This window comes from Erithacus rubecula (assembly GCF_903797595.1).
Source record: "Erithacus rubecula genome assembly, chromosome: 1".
Classification (NCBI taxonomy): Eukaryota; Metazoa; Chordata; class Aves; order Passeriformes; family Muscicapidae; genus Erithacus; species Erithacus rubecula.
The window spans coordinates 47,164,715-47,186,134 of NC_136658.1; the positions used below are offsets into that span (position 1 = coordinate 47,164,715).

General features: G+C 34.4%; 1 protein-coding gene across 4 annotated transcripts in view; it reads left to right on the forward strand.

The window, feature by feature from the left end:
- Positions 1-21,420, forward strand: part of DOCK9 (dedicator of cytokinesis 9) — a 111,175-nt gene that overhangs the window by 61,430 nt on the left and 28,325 nt on the right. For 3 of the 4 annotated variants that reach the window (XM_079306734.1, XM_079306732.1, XM_079306733.1), the window contains exons 13-34: positions 129-251; positions 2,558-2,640; positions 3,094-3,216; positions 4,899-4,978; positions 5,062-5,249; positions 5,365-5,430; positions 5,975-6,067; positions 6,325-6,448; positions 6,832-6,953; positions 8,303-8,389; positions 8,974-9,063; positions 10,338-10,453; positions 10,584-10,653; positions 10,804-10,929; positions 11,060-11,131; positions 13,327-13,473; positions 14,146-14,229; positions 14,827-14,938; positions 17,269-17,447; positions 18,231-18,347; positions 19,049-19,169; positions 19,636-19,769. In XM_079306734.1, the coding sequence (XP_079162860.1) occupies positions 129-251; positions 2,558-2,640; positions 3,094-3,216; positions 4,899-4,978; positions 5,062-5,249; positions 5,365-5,430; positions 5,975-6,067; positions 6,325-6,448; positions 6,832-6,953; positions 8,303-8,389; positions 8,974-9,063; positions 10,338-10,453; positions 10,584-10,653; positions 10,804-10,929; positions 11,060-11,131; positions 13,327-13,473; positions 14,146-14,229; positions 14,827-14,938; positions 17,269-17,447; positions 18,231-18,347; positions 19,049-19,169; positions 19,636-19,769 (2,457 nt within the window). Of the gene's footprint in view, positions 1-128; positions 252-2,557; positions 2,641-3,093; positions 3,217-4,898; positions 4,979-5,061; positions 5,250-5,364; positions 5,431-5,974; positions 6,068-6,324; positions 6,449-6,831; positions 6,954-8,302; positions 8,390-8,973; positions 9,064-10,337; positions 10,454-10,583; positions 10,654-10,803; positions 10,930-11,059; positions 11,132-13,326; positions 13,474-14,145; positions 14,230-14,826; positions 14,939-17,268; positions 17,448-18,230; positions 18,348-19,048; positions 19,170-19,635; positions 19,770-20,409; positions 20,584-21,420 lie in introns of all 4 variants that reach the window. The other variant, XM_079306735.1, reaches the window with a different exon arrangement.

Here is a 21,420-nt window from a genome sequence, read left to right on the forward strand (position 1 = left end):
AAGAACTAGGAAACTGAAGAACTAGTAGGATTTTGGGTACATATTTCCTATATTATTTCATTGGCTTTCTATTATGTGATGTAAAATGTGCATTTTCCTTCTATATTTTTTTCTTGTTTTATTTCTAGGGAATATTCTCAGTCACATGTCCTCATACTGACATTTTCCTTGTGGCTAGAATAGAAAAGGTATTACAGGGAAGTATTACACATTGTGCTGAGCCATATATGAAAAGTTCAGATTCATCAAAGGTATGTTATTTTCTTCTGTGGCATGAAAAAATGCTGAGTCATACTAGATTGATTTCAAATTAATAATTATAAATTGTTTTGTAGTAGTTCATGTACCTGGATAATTTAATTTAGTAAGTTGTAGTTATTTCTAGTAACTGTTATTATAGACATGAGAACATTTTATTGGAAACATTTATTTCACCTTTTTAAATTGTGACAATGTAATTTTTAGAATTTCTTTAAGTAATCTATTTTGACAAAAGAATATTGGACTGCAGTGTGAAAGTTAAGTTGAGAACTGTTGAAGAGTGAAGAATTAAATAATGATCATACCTGTATGTCTCTCTTAGTGTAATATAGTTGACATTTTCTTTGTCTCAGTTTCTGGTGACAGTAGTTTGCTGTAACTACTATTCTTGCAGATAAAGTTCCTTCAGAACCACTGTGATCATTAAGATTCTGGTTTTATGTATAAAATGGTTTGCAGATTTGATAGAACCCTAAATCACTTCTGGAAATAATCCACTGGAAAATCTTGAGTTTCTAGGAATCTAGGATAGATTTCACGTTCTCTGAAATTTATCTACAAAAAGTTTTGTTAGTTGCTACTTCTCATTTGTCAGTGAAGAAACAGAGGTTCAATTTTTTTCGTTTACAGTTATGCTTAAATAGCCAAAGCAGCATACAAGAGAAAAGTAGTTTTGTAAGCAGTGCCTGTTTTCAGCTAAGAAGAAACAGTTAACTTTCAGTTTCTGCAGGGCAACAGTGTTCTTCCCTACAAATTTGATCCTGGCTAAGCTGCATGTAAAAAAACCATGTATTTTTCACTTGGTCTTAATATAGATCAGCCTACTGATTTGTTTTTCCAGGAATGTGTGAGTTATTTTTCTTTGCCCCAGCTATTGTTGGAAAACAGCAGCTTTGTATTTTAGGAGTCTGGTTTTGATGTTGGCTGTTACTGAGTTAAAATAAACCTGAACTGAGTGTAGGTGATTTTGGTGTCCTTGGGCCTGAGTCTTGTGGGGAGTTTAAATAAACCCAGGTGTTCCCACATTTGATGCTGAGTTCTGGACTTGCAGTTGCCCTGTGCAATGGGAGTAGACAGTAGGAATGCTCATGGTTATATTAACTTCTGCTTTCTGGCATTCAATCACTTATAATTTTATACAAATCAACATTTTGAAATTTTTCTTCTGTTTTTATTCTCAGGGACTACACTGTATTAATCTGAAATAAAAAAGAACAGTACAAACTATATAGGTCTCCATGTGGGCAGTGTAGGGAGCGAGTTCCAGTTCCCTGCAAAATTACTACTCTGGACAAGAAAAAGAGAAAAGAGAAGCAGCAAATTCTATAGCAACAACAACAAAAAAAATCACCTTTTCTCCACTTAAATGTTGAATACAATGATTTAATGATTATTACTTACTAAGGTTTTGTGCTTCTGTGTGTTATTTCCCCCTTTTTACAGTAAAGAGTAGTGGAGAGTTCTCTCAAACTCCCTAAAAGAATCAGCTCTTTATAATATCAGCAGCACAGATCAGGGATAGTATTCAGGAAGTTTTACTCTGTAGGTGGTTTTGCCTCTGGCAAAGAATTTCTCTCTGTGTGTACACATGGGAAAAGCTGATTTCTGGAAAAGAGAAGCTGAGATGGTTCAGCTCAGTGTTGAACATCTCAAACCAGTGGGTTTCTAGCTCTGATTGTTGTATGTGTTGTTTGTGTAGAATGGAGTTACTTGTTCATTTAGAAGTTAACAAAATCAAGAATTTAAACTTTTAATGAGAAGCATGTCCATACACAGGCTTGTCCATGTGATGTTCATACAATTCTTCCCCATAGTCTGTGTGTTTTTGTAGTACAAGCCTTGCAGACTATTGTACTAATTCTGCAGGAATGTGTTCTGGTACATAGAGTGAGTGGTGGATGTAGGTGGGGGAGCAAGTGAGAGAGGAAATTTTGGGAGTTTTTTTGGAGTTGGAGTTTTGTTTTAAAAAAACAGTTTAATTTTACTCTAGCTTTTCATCTATATTCTGAAATAATAATTTTTCTCTTGCTTAATTAAGTATTTCTTATCAGAAGTGTAAATGAGTCTGTTTTTCACCCACAAAATGCTGTGAAATCAGGCTGTGCTTAACCTGAAATGAATAATTAAGAGGCATTATCAATTATCTTTCCCCTCACATACTTAGGATTAATCTATAATCTTCTAAAGAAGATTTTAAAATTCTTATCAATGTCAATATATGAGGTTTTTTCTTGTGTACTAATGGTTCAGAAAAATGTTGCTTTTCAAATATGGCTATTTTGTATGTCCCTTTTAGGTTGCACAGAAAGTTTTGAAGAATGCTAAACAGGCATGCCAGAGATTAGGTCAATACAGGATGCCTTTTGCCTGGGCAGCTAGGTGAGGACAAATCCTGTCAATCTGTATATTTTCCCTGACTTTTCTCTGACGTGGTTTTTTGCATCTCCCTTCTGTAAAACTTAACATGCTATTAAAATTATTTCTTCTTTTGCTTTCAATTAACCAAAGATTTCCAACAAACTTGCACTTCAGCTGTGTCGTTGGAAAGAAGTTATAAATTACATTAATTACATTATTATTCAAATTGTTGATATTTCCAGCTGTTTTCTGTTGTCAATATTTTTTATGCTATTAAGGAATAAATAGTTCACAGTTATTTGTTAAACTGAGCTATTCATATGTTAAAATCACCTACAATTACAAGAATATTTAATGCCTAATGAATATTAATGAAGGATGGTGCAGTATATTTCGATTTGCAATAAAAATTTTTCCTGAAATGAATTTCAGCACTTTCATAAACAAAGCTGAAAACAAGATCTTTACTTTCAGGACATTGTTTAAAGATGCCTCAGGAACCCTGGACAAAAATGCAAGATTTTCTGCTCTCTTTAGACAAGACAGTAATAAACTCTCAAATGAAGACATGTTGAAATTGTTAGCAGATTTCAGGAAGTAAGTCTGATTTTCCCATTGAAAAAACTGAAACATACCAACCTAAAACCCCTTACTCCTAACCCTAAGTCATCCCATATTTTGTTATGGTCTTGAACTGGAATATTTTCATGTATGTGTATCTACATGTCTTTCGTATCATATATAGAATCTGTATGTATATAATTCAAACAAGCTACAGATCTTTGTTTTATAGTTTGAGGACTACAAGCAGGACTGCAGAATAATCCCACATGTAACATGCAGTCAGCATCATATCCTGAAGTATCTCTGTGCTAGGAGTTATGTTTGCACAATATGCTCTTCTGTTTCTCAAAGGAAAACAAGGATGAACATGAATCATCTGTTCCCTGACCTTGGGCAGGGGATGCTGGCTCTCAGGGAAAGTGATTCAAGCAAGTCTCCAATCCACCTTCCTTGGGAATGTGTGTCTCAGGATACCTAAATAACAGAACATTGGTTATCTTTTTTTCCAAAGTATTCTTAAAATCTTCATCAGTTTGTGTGCAAGGCTTATGAGTGTATTACTGACAGATGGCCATGCTCATGAAGTTGTTCATCCCCTTACTGAATAGGATGTCAAATAATAGAGCAATCTGCTGCTTTGCAAAGAAGTTTCCACTTCTGTTACAGCACAGTTAGCAGGAGTGATATTAACTTGAACAATCACTAAGCAGAAAAGGCACAGGCTCTAGTTGGTTTTTTTTTGCTTAGCAAATGTGATAGAGAAATGAGTTTTGTTACAGATATTTAGCTCACTGCTAGCAAGTGGCTGAAGGTTTCATTGAACTTGATGTAGCAGTGAAATTGCTATATATGCTGATAGTCCTTGCCATGAAGACTGTTACTGGAATTGAAACAAACAATAAATTAGCCTGCCACGCTACTTTGTGAGTTAAGGAAGTGTTTCTGGTTATTTCAGCATCTTGTTTGTGGAACAGTACAATATTTCACAGAAATTACAGTAAGAAAGGGGTTCTAATGTCTCAGGCATATCTGTTGGAATTAGAATCCCATCTCCATCCAGGAGTTTGCTTCACAGCATGGGATTTTTTTTGGGAAAACTTTGCTGTGCAATAATTTAAAAAAATCATTCTGCTGACTGTCTATTAATAAAGGGTTCTGCATGGTTTTGGCATGGAAAATACTTGTACTTCATATTTCTGAAATAGCTACACCATAACATCTATAGTTGGTGGGTTTTGCAGGGTGAATTTTTAGACTAGAACAAGGAGGAGATAGAAACTTGCTGATTTCTTCCCCCAGGTTTATCCTACTACCATGAATGCTTATCACTGGCCACTGAGATTTTAAACTTACTGACAGATTCCCTCTTTGCTGCAAGTGATAGTGAGTTACTACATGGCCAAACTTGCCTTTGACAAAGTGTTTCATTTTGATTTAAAGAAAGAAAAAGTCATGCTTTTCCATGACCTTTGACACACTTGTGTGTCAAGTGTTTTGTTGGCTTTTTTCCTGAGAATTTAAAGGAAAAGAAAACTGTGTATCTAGGCAAAAAGCAAGACCAGCTCAGTCATGCACCCTCAAACCACCTTTCCTCTCATACTCCTATTTCAGGATATTACTTTTGCCTCTGTTTCCTATTATCTTTTTTTGCTGGCATCTGATTTGCATTTAGCCTAACTTTGACAGCTTTTTTTTTTTTTTTTTCCTTCCTACAGACCTGAAAAGATGGCCAAACTTCCTGTTATTTTAGGAAATCTGGATGTTACAATTGACAATGTGTCACCAGATTTTCCAAGTAAGTATTAACAAACACTGTTAAATGGACATTCAGGCTTCTTCCTCTTCAATTCTTTATGTGTTTTTTTAATGTATTTTCAGATTATGTTAACTCATCATACATTCCCATGAAGCAGTTTGAAAACACTACCAAGACACTCACAGCATTTGAAATAGAGGAGTTTGTTCCCTGTATACCAAAATGCACTCAGCCTTTTACCATCTACAACAATCATCTTTATGTTTACCCAAAGCACTTAAAATATGACAGTCAAAAGTCTTTTGCAAAGGTGAGTAGAGGAAATCTGTACCACCTTCTTTATCAGGCTTAGTTAAGATTGTTTTATTTCTGTGATGAACCTTATGATTAACTGTTTGGGTTTATGTTTTTGACTGCTGCTTTAGGCTAGAAATATTGCAGTATGTGTTGAGTTCAAGGATTCTGATGAAGAGGATTCTTTGCCTTTGAAGGTTGGACTTTTCATTTTTGTGGCTGATAGAAGTAAAATAGTGAGCAGTTAGCTAAGTAACACTAGTACTGGGTTAACTGATCTAGTCTGTGATGTGGCATGAAAGTAACTTCTGGATGGCTTGATTGTTCCTGATAAAAGAGATTTCTAAAGAGTCCTCAGAGCATTTCATGCCTTTAATATTTTTTTACTAAAATTCCAGGAATAAACTTGTTTCAAACAAGGATAGCTTATACCTGCTCCCCATTAAGGTAAAACATTAAAGATTTATATCAACTGCAGAGCCAAGTTGCATTTTATGAGCTCTCACAGTGTATAAAAGGTGCCTGGAAGAACAGATGTAGAGAAATGTAGAGACATCCTGAAGTGAAATCACAGTTTTAGCTCTACTGCACAGCAGGCAGACTATGCATCATGTAAAGAAACCAAATTAAACACAAGTTAAAATACTTCAAGTTCTGGGTGATGCATTCTAAACTCATTCTAAGAGTAAAAAAAGGATCACATGGTCTTCTTGTTCTTTTTTTCCTTTTGTCTATTCTTAGTGTATCTATGGTAGGCCTGGTGGACCAGTCTTTACTAGAAGTGCATTTGCTGCTGTTCTGCATCACCATCAAAATCCAGAGTTTTATGATGAGGTAAGCTGCCTTTCTGAGGAGCCTTTTACCAGGTTAGATACTATGTAAGTTTCAAAACACAAGAAAATACTAAAAGATTGCAAAGTTCTCCATTAAATCAGGTCACCTTTCTAAGGACTTTCTTTAAGTTTTGTGTGTTTGATTTGTGGTCTAGCTTAAAATACCATACAACCTGGAATAACTTTTTAAATGTAGAACCAGTAACACATGTCAGTGCTCTAGCTGAAAACTTCTAGAGAGATTTCTTTGCCTTTCAGATTAAAATAGAGTTGCCCACTCAGTTACATGAAAAGCACCATTTGTTGTTCACCTTCTACCATGTCAGCTGTGATAATTCAAGCAAAGGGAGTACAAAGAAGAAAGATGTTGTTGAAACACAAGGTTTGTGCACTAATGCTTTACTTTCAGTAACTACTAGGAAATTTTTTTGAAGTATGATTATCTGATAACCCTTAATTTTTGCTATCCAAATAGTGCTTTCTAGTAGTACTGACTGAAAAATTTATTAAAATATTTCTTCTAATATAAATGTTTCAAATTTTGGTTTAGAATGTCCATCAAATGTGCAGTGTTTTTCAAAAAAAAAGCACAATTACTTAGTGCTTTCAATGTTTTGTAGTTGTTTGAGTTCAAATCATTTGGCCTTTGCAGTAACATTTTCTGTTTTATGAGTTGCATGTCAGAATTATTGGTAAGACTTTTGTTGTAAGGGTGTATGTGAAATTTCATAATATTTAAAATTACTTGCCTTTCATATTCTTTAGTTGGGTATTCATGGCTTCCTTTGATAAAAGATGGAAGAGTGGTCACCAATGAGCAGCAAATCCCAGTGTCAGCAAATCTTCCATCAGGCTATCTTAGTTACCAAGAAGTGGGTATTGGAAAGGTAAGTTATAGAAAATGACTCTAATCTTAAAAAAGAACTCAAATGTTGTGGAGAGAAGGTTTGGTTGTAATTTCCCAATCTGCTAATAAGATTTAAGTAATTTTCTAGCAGAATTTATTTTCTTTTATAGTTGAAATTGAATGCTTGTCTGACTTAGACAAACCCAAAGAGACATGGGACACAAAAAAAAGTATTAGGGCAGGTTCAGTCAAATTCTTGTGAAAGTCAGAACGTTAAGCTGTTACATACTTCTGTTGTTATTTATCTCATATAATTAAAAAATGCTTAATTTTCATTTTCTATGGTAATAATTAACTAGAAGTTACAATGATTTTAAATATTTTAAATTATTTTGAGTTTATTAAGGTATGCAAATAATCTGAAGTCCTTTACTAAATTTTTTTTAGCATTTCATGCTGTCTCCTTTCAGTAAGTCCTTTATTCCTGAACAAGTCTTATTCTCACATCTTGATTTTTGTGATCTCTATACTTCACAAGTAAAATTTATGGTTGTATTTTTCAAAGCAGAAAGCTTGCATAATTGTAGTAATAAAAATCATAACAAGGAGAATACAAAACAAAAATGTGATAGGGAATTTGACAAAGAGATTGAAATGCAGAGACAAAATTGACTAATTTTGGAGGAAGAGACTTAAAATCAACACCAAGAGGTGCTGCTCTCCTCCTGTTCTACCACCTGGTCTTTTTTAAACTCTGCTGTAAGCTTTCCAACCATCATCTCCTTCACATCTTTCATCTTCTCACGTTGTAGGTGTATTCTTTATGCCTCTGGTGTTTGTCTCTGCTCATGCCCATGGGTAGAAGGTTAGGACCAACATGACTAGTTGTAGATTTAGCAATAAAATCTCTCCCTAACTAGCTGTCAGGGTCAGCATCCCCATTCTCAGTTCTTTGGAAATGGGATGAGAAGGAAGGACTGGCTGCTATGTATCAGTGATATATGTTAAATTTTAAACCTTGTGAGTATCTATGGAAATTCTTCTGTTTATTTTTCTAAGAAAACTAGTAAATATTTCTCTCTAGTCAGCAGTTTCTTTGTGGAGTTGTAGGGGCAACACAAAATCTGTGACTTGCAGAGAATCAATTTTGTTAGCCACCAAGGAAAATACTGTGGGACTTGTAAAAAACATTTTAAGCTTCATAAATGCTTTTGGAAATATTGCCTACATAATTTTGCTTTATTTATAACTTTATTCATTGCACCTTGCATTTCTTCAACCTATTTTTTCTTTTTGAAAGAAGTGTTGTTCATGGCACTGTTAACTGTTTTACTTTAATATTTACTTTAATACTACATTATTTTGCTTTTCTCCTTCGTGTGTGTGCAGCATTCTGGTCCTGAAATTAAATGGGTAGATGGAGGCAAACAACTGTTAAAAATATCCACTCATCTGGTGTCAACTGTGTATACACAGGTGAGTTATAAAACAAATTTAATTAGAGAACCTTTCAGGAATTATGTGTGTTCATAGTATGCATAGATACATGGGAAGACTCTTAAACTCAGTATGCTTATCTCTTTTTTGTCTCTTGGGCTTTTCTCATGGTCTCTTTCTTTTACATCAGATGTGAAAAACAGAGTATCTTTAATGGAAGCTATTCAAAACATGAGCCTTTTGTCTCCTGTCATCCATTCCAGTCTGAATTTTCCAGTTAGATGAGAGGTCATAGTTGTCTAAAAGCAGTTTGTTGGCACGTCTGAAAAACAATGAGTCCTGTTTCATAGAAAACATATTATGATTGGTTGGGATAATTAAGTATGCTATTTTCTACATGTCAGTAGGAAGCAAATATAAGTAGCATTTTGTAATAGATATTCAAAAAACACTCAAAATTTCATTAAAAAAATAAGAGTAAGTCTTCAGAAAAGTGCACGTAACTATTATTTTTGAAAATTGAATCTGTGGACAAAGATACGTCTTTCTAAATATAAATATTTTTAATGGACTATAGTAATGTTAGATATTGTTTAATTTGCTGCTCTTTTTGTCTTTGACAGGACCAGCACTTGCATAATTTTTTTCAGTACTGTCAGAAAACAGAGTCTGGAGCTCGTGCACTAGGAACTGATCTTGTAAAGTATCTTAAGGTATGAAACAGCAGTGAAAAACAGATTATATAATTAATTTATGCTTTTGCAAAGCCTTGGAGCTTCAGTCATTTTATAGGTCTCATTTTTCAGTGTGAGAATTAGTACTGTGACTATGACTCGTGTTAATGGAACATGCTGTGGAAAAAACCCAGAAAGATACTTTATGCCTTAAATAAATTTACAATTGCAATGTAAGAGGAAACCACAAAGAAATAATGAGACAGTATTGGTCAGCCTGATGAGTGGTAATTTGAAACACTAATGGCTTAGTTTGTCAAAATAATCAAATTTAACTGTGCATGGAAATCGTGAGGAATCACAATTCTTGATTTTTCTAAAATTTTGCTTAGAAGGTCATCATTGTCATGTCTTCAGTTCTCTTTCATTATTAGATCAGTAGAGTGCATGGTTTCCACTTCAATTTTTTCTGACACAGATCACTTAGGAAGAAAGACCATTTTGTCTCCTGAATAGCATGGATGTGCAGGCAAACAGTCAGAGACAAGGCAGCTGCTTAACACCTAACACTAAATGGAAATCTTTAACATCTGTTGTCTTCATGCATGTTCAGCAAATACATTCTTTTTGTCAAAGTCCCTTTAATTCCAGGGAATTTTCTGGCATAATACTCCTTAGGACTAATTTCATACACTGCCTTTTCTGTTAGGGTGGTTATGTCTGTAGGATTTTTTGCATGTGATGGAATGCAAAGGCAAATCAGGAAGAATTGATAATTCACTGTCTCCAATTTCCAATAAATAGTTAAGGATTTTAGTTCATCCTGGGTTTATACATAGTTGCTAGTTTCTTGTTAGCTGTAACTAGTATAATTAGTATTGCACTTAGCACAGGTAACAAAATTGCTTGTTTTTGTGGAACTTCTGTTTGCTAAATGTCTGCATTGGTGGATGAAATACCAAAATATACCAATGTCAGTCTCAGTGTGCTGTTGGGCACATGAACAAACTTCTGACTGAATCATTACCTAGAGTGCATTTCAGTGGAAAAGTACAAATAAGTACTTCTAAAATGCTGCTAATGACACCTAACTTTTATCCCTAATTTACTTCCCTGTAGACAACATTTACTAAATATTTGTATTGGAAAATATCCTCAATTGCTTTCAATGCCATATTTTTTATATTAAACACCAAATGGTGCAAGCATCTTACTTTTTTGGAAAAAGACTTGCAATAAATTTTATGGTTTCAGAATTTGTGATTTAAATGCTGTTGATTCACAGGAGTGACAGTATTACTACTCTCTTTTAGAGCCTTCATGCTATGGAAGGCCATGTGATGATAGCTTTCCTGCCAACTGTTCTAAACCAGTTGTTCAGAGTTCTCACCAGAGCAACTCAAGAGGAAGTTGCAGTCAATGTGACAAGGTAAAGAATTTTAAGAGGTTCATAGAGTTGACATGATGACTGGGTTATCACATAAATCTCTGAGTAGCATTTTTGCTGTTGCAATCACAGCTTTCTTTATAAGTTTACTTGTTTTCTGACTTCTGTTTAGGGTTATTATCCATATTGTTGCCCAATGTCATGAAGAAGGCTTGGATAGCTACTTGAGATCTTATGTGAAGGTAGGTAAAACTAAATGGAATATTTCCCTTTTTAATTTCCCCTTTTTTATATTAAGAAAGAATATATTTAAATTCAGTTGCATTTGTTTAATTTCAGCTCTTTCATATTATGCCATAATTTCATATTTAATTCTGTTTTTCCTCCCCAAGTATGCATATAAAGCAGAACCCTATGTTGCTTCTGAATATAAGACAGTACATGAAGAGTTGACAAAGTCAATGACAACAATTTTAAAGCCATCTGCTGACTTTCTTACAAGCAACAAGCTGCTTAAGGTATGTGTTGAACTGTTCTTTTTTCTTGTATGTTCTTATCTAGTCATAACTGAAGAACAGGAACTAAGTGTATTGAAATAGCTGTTGAATGCATGTGACAATCTTACTGAATATTGTCTTTTCTTTGCAGTATTCATGGTTTTTCTTTGAAGTTCTGATAAAGTCAATGGCTCAACATTTGATAGAAAACTCTAAAGTGAAGGTATGTCAACTTTTGCAAAAAATTTTTGAAGGAAGATCTATATGGTCTTTTCTTTTTCCAATCACATGTTTCAGAAAGGGAGAGAAAGAAGCAGCAGGAGAAATCAGTTGAAATATTAGACAGAAAAAACAGGGCTGGATTCAACATTGATATAAAAGAATAAACCCTTAAAATCCATATAGTAGAGCAGTCTCTGTAAATCATCAGACTGTCTGTTTGGAATTTGTAATTCTTGTGGTACAAAGAAGTTGGGAGCAGTAAATAAGTCTGTGGACTTTGATGTAAGCACTATCCAAAAAAAAGAAAGTGGGCTTTTTCCTGAACAGTACTGTAGCAGGAATATTAAATGAACCTGAGAACAGTGAGTCATGAAATTTAGAGTCTTCTGTATGTAGTAAGAAGCATCAATATTTTATTTTGTCTGATTTCCTATGCTGGAAGGAGAATGCTAAAACTTTAGAAATGCATTTTTCTGCAAGCTTAGCCTGTAAGCAGTGGTTTTTTGCATTGGTGACAACTTTTTAGTTTATTTACTTTTGGATTGAGACAAGTCTTGAAAGTTTCAAGTATACAACATAGTCTCAGCTGAGTAACATATCAGGTTGTGATATTGTCACTATTTTCACCCTGCATTTAGAATATAACTGGGAGTCTAAAGTACATGAGGGAAAAAATAATTGTACAATGATCAGGATAAAAGCTTTATAGTTCTACACTTAATACTCTGTGGTATGATCAGTAGAGTCCCAGTTTGACTAACCTCACTGTCACCCTCTCTGCAATATGGAAGAAAGAGGTGCAAGACTTGATACAGTTTGCAAGTATTCTCAGCCCTGAATATTGCTTCTTGAGTCACAAACCCTTAAATATCAATTATTCAGCTAGATGTTTTCTGCCTTACTATATAATGTAATAAATGCAACATGCACTCAGATGTTTCCTGCTTATATCTGATAAAAAGATGCATTTCTATGTGCAGCAAGATTATTTCTCTACGTTTAATTACTGTCCAACAAAGACTGAACTCACCAACACAATCTTTAGTTCTTATTTGTTTTTTCAGGCATATGTACTGTTTGTATTTATAAAGGGATCTTTTTCAGCCAAAATGTCTATTTTTTAATTTTTTAAAACTAGAGCTGGAGGTTTTGCACCACTGTTTTGTGGTTGTTCAAACACAAAGGCAGCAGATTATCAAATCATTGATTTATGTGGGGCCTTGACAGTGACTTGTTCCATGTAATGTAGTTCAAAAAACTATTTAAATGAAAGTACTTAGACTACATGGATGTTTTGATTACAGTTTTTAAAAAGAAAAGACATAATGACTGTACAATTGAAACAATTTTTGTCCATGTCATCAGCCTCACACCACATGTCATTAAGTCTCTTCAGACAAAGGACAGAATCTTTAGTAAAGGTTGTAAAATGCAGAGAAATAAGAGACAGCAGTGCCAGAAAGCTGAAGAGCACTTACTGTCCAGTATTTTTCAGAGTATTTTTCATTATTCATTGATGAAGATAATATAGGTGGTGAGTGGAAAGAAAGAAGTAATGAGTGAAGAGGAAATCTTTTAAGCTAATTGGCAAACTACCAAAAAGTAAGATAATAGAATTCTGATTATGAAAACTTAAAAACACAGAGAGTAAGATTCTCATACCTGAAGAGCTGAGATTTTGAAGTTACTGAGGAGTTAGAGAGATAAAGAAGCATGGATGACAATTTCCTCGGTGCCAAAGTAGTTATTACTAAGATAGTTGCAGAACAGCAAGAAGTGTTTTTTTTTCAAGACAGAAAAAACTATCTGATAATGTAGTTAGTATATGTGAACCAGCTGGTGTCTGCTTTGGAGAGGAAGATGGGTAAAATTAAAAGATTCTCTCTTGTTCTTAAGCTTGTGTTGTTTATTGAAGTATATAAAAATATTAATGCTTTATACTTAGAAGGTTTTATAGATGTGGTTTATGTCATCAAAGACTGCCTTGCTGGAATTTCAGTAAGAGAAGCTAGTGCATGTTACAGTATTTTCTTTTAAACAAATGATCCTTCTCCCCCTTCAGTCTAGAAAATAAGGAAGTTCAAAAACTTTTTCCTCTCTCCCTGTCAGGTTATCTGTATGTTAGCTAAAGTAATTTTTTTAATATATTCTGTTGTTATGAACTATATTTAATATTGCATCTGAATTAATTTCTAGCTGTTGAGAAACCAGAGATTTTCTGCCTCCTTTCATCACGCAGTGGAAACGGTTGTTAATATGCTAATGCCACACATCACTCAGAAGTACAGAGACAATCCAGAGGCCTCAAAAAATGCAAACCATAGCCTGGCTGCCTTTATTAAAGTAGGTACACAATAGATTTGGACTTTCAATAATATCACTTCTGTATGGATTTTATGGAATTTAAAGCCAACTCATATAAAGCTGAATATGCATGAAGCCTTTTAAATATAGTTTTGTCCATGTTAAAATGCATGTAAGTATAATTTTCATCTTCTGTAATGAAGATGACATCCATTCAGAAATTTGGTAATTTGAGAAATGAATTTATATTTTATTCAAAATGTATTTTGATTTTTCTTTTTTTCTCCTTTAAAAATATCATTTGGATTGCTTTCAAATCCTGCAAACATTTTCAGTAGTGCTTTATTTGCATGCATTTTTTGTGGAAAGACTTTCAGTACCTTTCATTTTTCAGCCAATAATATCTACTAGGGAGAAAAAAGGATGGGAACTGAAATAATAGATAAAAATTCTAGTAGCATTACATTTTCATTTCTGTCAAGACAGAGTTCTTTTCAAACTGCTTTTTATTTGTGATTTAAGATCAGCACACTTAAGGGAAAATTTAGTATTCATATATGTACACATATATTTAGTTTGCTTTATTTTTTTTATATTCAAACAGAAATGTCAATAATGTGTTTGGAAAATAAACTTATTAAATACAGAAATATAATTACTGAATGCAGAAGCAGTAGTAAATCAATTCTGTGTTTTACTTGTTCTCCCCAGAGATGTTTCACTTTCATGGATAGAGGCTTTGTTTTCAAGCAAATCAATAACTACATCAGCTGCTTTGCCCCAGGAGATCCAAAGGTACTCAGTGTTTTTAAACAAGCTATTTTTAAGTGTTGTCTCTTCTTGATGCATGGGGATAAAGTCCTGCATTAACGTCCTGGTTACATTAGAAGTCCCTGCTCTGTGCCTAGAGCATTTTTTTCCATCAAACCACTATTTCCTATTTTGTTTCCCACCTTCAGGTGGAATTTTGGCCTAGAGTGTGTGAATCACAGAAGTAGGGGCGTGTGGGATGCAACACTACAAAGAAATTTTAAGCATGAGTGCAAGAAATCTGAAGTTGAAAGAGTTGATATTGAATATCTTAAGCTACACTTACTGTAGTGAGGAAAGCATGTATCAGATGCCCAAAGAATCTCTGCAGTGTGTCCAAACTTTTCTTACATCAATGCATAATAGGATTGTAAACTTTGGACAATGGAAATAGTAAATAGAACCAGTTGTTAGGTAACAGTTATTCTGGATTTATTTTGTGCTGGCATGTGGAACTTTGACTGGTCTTTATCCAACATGGTGTAAGGCTGAAATGAATCATCCTTTTGCGTTAAAAATTTATTTTTAATATGCTATTCAAATCACTGCATCAGTTGTTTAATTTACACTTTCTTTTTGCAGGCTCTTTTTGAATTCAAATTTGAATTTCTTCGTGTAGTCTGTAATCATGAGCACTATATACCTTTGAATCTACCAATGCCATTTGGAAAAGGCAGAGTTCAGAGATACCAAGGTAAATTCTTCTGAATAGTATATGGCATATTTTTTGTATGTCAGCTTTTTATTATTAGATGTGTACACTTTGTAACTTCAGGTCTGTGAGATAATGGAAAGCTTGAAATTGTTAAATAGAAGTCTATTATTTAAATTTTTTCACTGAAAGTTAAAGGAGGTGCTTAGGTAGCAGAGTAATCTTTCCAAAGAAAGCAATGGTAAACTTTTTTGCACGTATTCATTCAGGTTTTAAGGGACTTGAGTAGGTCCATAGCCCAGTTTTCTCCTTTGATCATGTCAGGCCTTCCTTTCTCTACAAGTGCTAGTCCTTCCACAGCTGGTGCCATTGCAGGAAGTTTGTCCATCCCAGGTGCAGAATTTTGCATTATTCCTTATGGAATTGCCGTTTCTGTAGAATCTAGATTCTTCTGAAATGCAGCTCTGCCCTTTGGGCAAATGGCCTGTACCTATCCACAAACTTTATGAGGATCTCGCCTTTCAGGTTGTTGATGAAATAGAATTAAATAATATATTCATTGGAAAGCTCCTTTTGCAGCTGTCTCCAAGTAGAGTACAAACCATTGTCCTCCAATTTTTGAGCCCAGTGATCATGTAGTTGTATTTCACATTTGGATGTCTCTTCACCTAGACTGAAAGGTCCCAGCTTGGATACAATGACCATGTTGACATCTGCTATTCTCCCCTTAAAACAGACCAGTCTTAAAACATTATGTATTCTGGATAAATTTATTTTGGCCATTCCAAGTCACACTCTTTACTTGCTGAGAAATGACTTCACCATGGTTTAACAAAGGTGGTAGTGAGCAATCTTCTAGTGGTACCAGTTAACTCTCTCAGTGTCTCATCTGGTGGTGTGGATTTGCGTGACTGGAGGTCTCTCAGGGCATCCCTGAGCTGATCCTTATCCACTAATTGTCTCATTTGAAGTTAGTCTCTGGATAATTAAGGCATGGAATCATGTCAGTGAAGGTGAAGTAACAAAGTTATGGAGTGCTTCAGCCTTACTTCAGTCTTATCCAAGCCCGCTGTCTAAATCACAGTCCCCATTAAACAAATATCCCATGTTTTCCTTATTCAGGGGTTTAATGCTAAAGTAGTGGTAAAAGCTCTTCTTATTGTTATTGATGTTCATTACCATTTTCAACTGTAGCTAAGCTTTGGCTTTCCTGCCACTCTCCCTGAATACTTCTAAATTCCTCTTTTGTAGCTTGTTCTCGCTTCTACTTTGTGGTTCTTTTTTTCTTTTCTTGTTGTGTGTAGGAGCTCAGTCATGAAAATCCTGTGTAGCCCAGCTGGGTTCCTGGTACATCTAGTCTTGTGCCAAAACAAGTCATATGTTAGCTATTGCTTCTGTGACTGTGAAGACACATTAATTTCTTCCAGGCACTGAACTACAGCAGAAACAGAGACAAGGAAGGTGCTTTTACAAGGAATGCCTAAACCTGCCTAACATATTTTTGTAGAATAGGTTTTTTTTATCCTGAAATATTCACTCAGTACACTCTGCTAATTAGTAAAGTTGAGTATCACTAATTAACACTTTCATCAAGGTAGAGCAAGATAAAGCAAGATCTGAGACCACGAGGTAAACAGCTGCTCAGAATTTCTTTCTGTCTCTGGCTTTTTCAGCCTTCGGGAGTGTCTTGGATAATAATGCTGTATAAATATTTTCATAGAAAAGAGACTATGAGCTGCTGGCTTAGGGACCCTTAAAAATAACAAAATCAGAGAAGACAGTGTTTCTGATTGCATAATTAAGAAGAGTATAAAATGCTCCATGGGAACTGGGAGTTCAGCCAGGAAAGAAGACCTTTATCAGAAGTGTTTTTGGCTCTGTTTTGCTTTGTTGAGCAGAAGATATCTCAGGTGGTGTGGCTGGCTCTTAAGTGAGTTACAAGAACGCCTGTAGAATGTCTGTGTAATGGCTGTGCTGTCTCAGATATACTTCTTTCTGACTTAAGGGATTCCCTTACTGAGAGACTTCTTTGGAGAATGAAAGTGCTTTGAGATTAGCATCTGGTTTTTGATTACTGTATTGAGCAACAGCAGTTAACATGAGAAACTCTAGGACACCTCAGCTAATGTTGTAAACATGTCCATTCTAATAAATTCAGTTTATTAGAGCCCTTCAAGCTGAAGTTTCTCCTAAGATGTCAAAAATTCAATACATAAGTGCACTGGATTCTTTTATTACATGAAAAGTTATTTGGAGAGGGAGTAGTTTGACTGCTGTGTTTGATGTGCTGGGCTCTCCTTCAGCCTTAAGCTGATTGATAAATTGATTTAAATAAAATCATTCCTTACATGAAATTTGTATTTTACTTCCAGACCTTCAGCTGGACTATTCATTAACTGATGAATTCTGTAAAAATCACTTCCTGGTTGGATTGCTTCTGAGGGAGGTGGGCAATGCCTTACAGGAGTTCAGAGATGTGCGGCAGATTGCCATTAGTGTGCTCAAGAATTTGATGATAAAGCATTCCTTTGATGATAGATATGCTACCAGGGTAAGTCTATTGCTGTGCTAGTAGTACAAAATCATAAAGATTAGGTGTGCACACGTACAGAAAAGTTTATCTTTCATAGAAGAAACCCTTGTTAATTTTCAGCCAAATTATTTCTTCTCAGACTGTGATAAAACTGTATCAAGACCAATCTGCAAATTCCATCTTTTGACTGAATGAAATTACAAAGCTCCTTTTAATATAATTATATGTGGGTTTGCATTTTAGCACAGTGCACTCTAACTGGTGTGCTTAAAGTAATCAGATTTTTTTCGAGCATGTTTTAAGCTTTTCATTTCATTAAATATTACCTCTTAGTATTTGGCAGCTGCCCTTCTATCATCTATTATTTGTCACATGGGCATAAGAAAACTACAAGTCATGATGGTAAATTTTGAGTGATTTTTAATTTTCTGACTCTTGCTGACATTGGTGGTGCTGTGGAGAAGCCAAAAAAACTGTAATGAAAGGTATCATTAATTCATCAAGCTAACATAATATTAATTTACTTGGTTAGTTTTAGCTGAAATGACATTAATTTTGAAGTTTTTCTGCATTATATTCAGACAGGAAATGCAATTTGCTGATCTTCTGTAAATTAGAATGAAATACAGTGATTATCACTGCTTTTGCCATTTATGAATTTATGAATGTGACCTCTGACTTGGCAAATATTTATTAAGTGCTCTCCATTATTTTTTTGTCATTTAGAAGAGAATAGATTAAAACTATTGATGATTAAAAATTAAAAATGTAATTTTTAATGAACTGTTAAACTCTATTTAGGGCCATCAGGCAAGAATAGCCACCATGTATTTGCCACTCTTTGGTCTGCTCATAGAAAATGTTCAGCGGATCAATGTCAAAGATGTGTCTCCGTTTCCTGTTAACCCTTCCAGCAATGTGAGTGACAATTTCTGTTGAGTATTCTGAATTGTTTTTATCATAATTTATTGGTAACATGTATGGGAAACACTGCATACTCCATGCAAAGAAGGAGCTTCATAAACTTGAGAATTCTGCAATTCTTCAACGCAGTCCAATTCTGAAACAAATGGACCACAAAAAGATTGTTAATTTTCTAGAAATATGAGAACTTAGCCTTAAAGGAGTGTGATTTTGAAATAGCTGTAGTACAAGAGGGCTATAGGAGAATTAATTAAAATGTAATTTGTGAAGGGTATATATTGATATGGTTGTACATAGTTATTGAATCTAAGATTTAATTATTCACATATTTTACTTTTGTCCTTATCTTGTTGTGTTCCCTTTAATATTAAGAAAAAAAATCTCCCAAACTCTTCCAACAAGATAAATATTTGGGTGTTTGAAATGAAAGTAATGTGAGTCTTTTTGAAATATCTGTTTTATAGTGTTTAAAATTTTATTGAATACTCATTTCTTCAATGTTTCCTGAAGTAGCTTAAGTTTTAGGGGATCCCAAGCTTGTGCAAATATGTGAACATCTCCATTCCTTTGAGCATATTTAAGAGAAATTAGAATTTAAAGAAGAAATACTTAACACATATTTCTCTAGAAGATGTGTCATATTCACTAAGTCCATAATATAGGAAAATAATTACATTTTCCTCTCTTCCTAACAGAGCACAAAGGATGATGCACAGATTTTGCCAACTGCAAGTCAATTAGTAACACCACAAAAATCAGGAAACACATTGGATAACAATCTTCCTAAAGATCTGTTTGGTGTTATCTCTGGCATTGGTAAGCACTTAAAAAGAGAGGAACTTTTTTTTTTTCAGTTTGTACTTGAAATCTGTCTTTTGGGGTCTTTTGGGGTTTGCTCTTCTGTATGAAACTAAAACTATGTTCTGGAGCAGGGCAGCTTTTTTTCCCTGTTGCAGGTGATGGTTAAGATATAAAAAATGATAAAGTTTTTTTTTTTTTTTAAATTAGATACACTTCTTCATAGAAGTGTATATGTATTGCTAAATAAATTTTTTATGCATGTATCTGCATAGTTGTACATAAGTCTGTGGTTGCATATTTACTTTGGTGGAATTCTAGAATAAGTTTGTCGTCGGTAAAAATAACTAAGTGCAATTAATTATTTGTCTTCTTCAAAAATATATGGTGATTTTAAAAGTGTGACTGAACTATGGAGTGACTTGTATGTATTGTTTGAGATTTTTAAGTTGTTTAGGGTTGTGGTTTTTTTTTTTTTTTTTAGCTTCCCCATACACTACATCAACTCCAAATATTAATAGTGTGAGGAATGCTGACTCAAGAGGCTCTCTTATAAGCACAGACTCAGGAAACAGTCTCCCAGAAAGACACAGTGACAAGAGCAATTCCCTTGACAAGGTAAAAAAAAAATAAAAAACAAGCAAGTTAAACCCTAAAAATGCATTTCTAAAATTTTGTCCTAAGTCCCATAGAAGTTAACTGCTCTGATCTCTATTGTGAATGGGCTTTCTAGAATGACTTCAAAGCAGTATTTTATATAAACCTTTTGCAAAATAATTATCCCGAGAACTCCTTTCGCGTTGCATTTACTGAGCTGTTTCACAAAAAATGGAAACAGATTTTCAATGTAGAGACAAAAGCAAGCAGTTGTTGTTTTCTTTACTAGAGAAAGGCACTAGATTAACTGTATTGAATTTTGCCTGGGAGGATTGAATTCCAGTTAGAACAGCTTCTTTGAATTTGTGGAGCCCATCCCTTTCTATGCTGAATATACTTAGCATTTTTAAAATGTTGAAAAAAGCAGTTGTTGTGCTTTCTCTGGGTGATTTCTTTATCTTAGTTTGACTTTTCTAAACCGTTTCACTTTAAAGCTGTTACAAATTAGGAGCTCTGGCTGCAGTAGCTATGAGGTATTTCTAATTCTGTCTTTCTAGAGTTTGTGTCAATACTGATCACGTTTCATTTGCTTAGCTCTGGTTGTGCAAGTCACAAGGTGTTAACTGTTTCCCCTTGGCTCTGACATGCCTTCGTGTGGCAGAGAGAGAAGCTGCTCAGAAGGCACTCTGCTCATGCTTTGCGCCCCAACGGAGAAGAAGAAGAGAACTCTCACCCTCCAAAGAAAAACCGTGTTACTATGGATTTTTCACTTCTGACAATCCCAGCTTTGCCAGAGAAAATTTTGCATACTACTTTCTCTCTTCAATTACAAGAAGTATCTGGTTTTTGTGCTTGGTATAGTTCAGCTTCTGAGTGAAGTGTGTGGTCAGTAGTTTTGCCGCTTCTTTGCAACAGTTGGATCTCAAACCCAATATATGCAATTTGACCATGTAAAATATGTTCAAAGGTCAAACCTGGAGTGCATGCACGTGATCTAGTTTAAATGTAAAAATTCCAATCAGTGTAAATAACTGCAGGATTTGAGTCTTGGGGTCTTTGATAGAACTGAAAGTTCTTTTTGGTATTGGCCAAGGTAATAAGGAAATATCTTGGTATACACTGTTGCTAAATGGCAATGCTGTCATCTGTTAATTAGTTGTCATGCTGTTAATTACTGATTTGTAGTGTTTTCACCAAGTAAAAGGGTTTTCAAAGGAGTCAACATCCTTTGAAAATTCTATTCTGGTCTGCCAGTTTAGGTAACACAGGATTTATGTTTTGCATGCTGTTGATATTTTCCCCAAATAATACTTAATCCTGACTTATTAGTTGCTTTCTGAACTTTCTTTCTAGTAGATCAGTTGTTCAGTGCATGTTATCTCCAAGTTTTTGCTCATTGCTTGATATCATTATAGTGAAGAGCCATGTTTTTGTTCTAATTTTCTTTCAGAATAATCTATAGTATTATGCTTGTGGAATTGGAATAGACTGGAAGTATATCAGTTTTTATTTCAATATGTGCATACTTTATAGGTTATTTACATGATTTTAAACTAAGCCTCTGAGTAGCTGTAGTCCTATTTTATCCATGCATATGTTCAACAGTCTTAGTGGGAATATTATCTAGTGCTCTGGGCAGTTTATAAAAACATAGAAAACACAAATTCTGTTT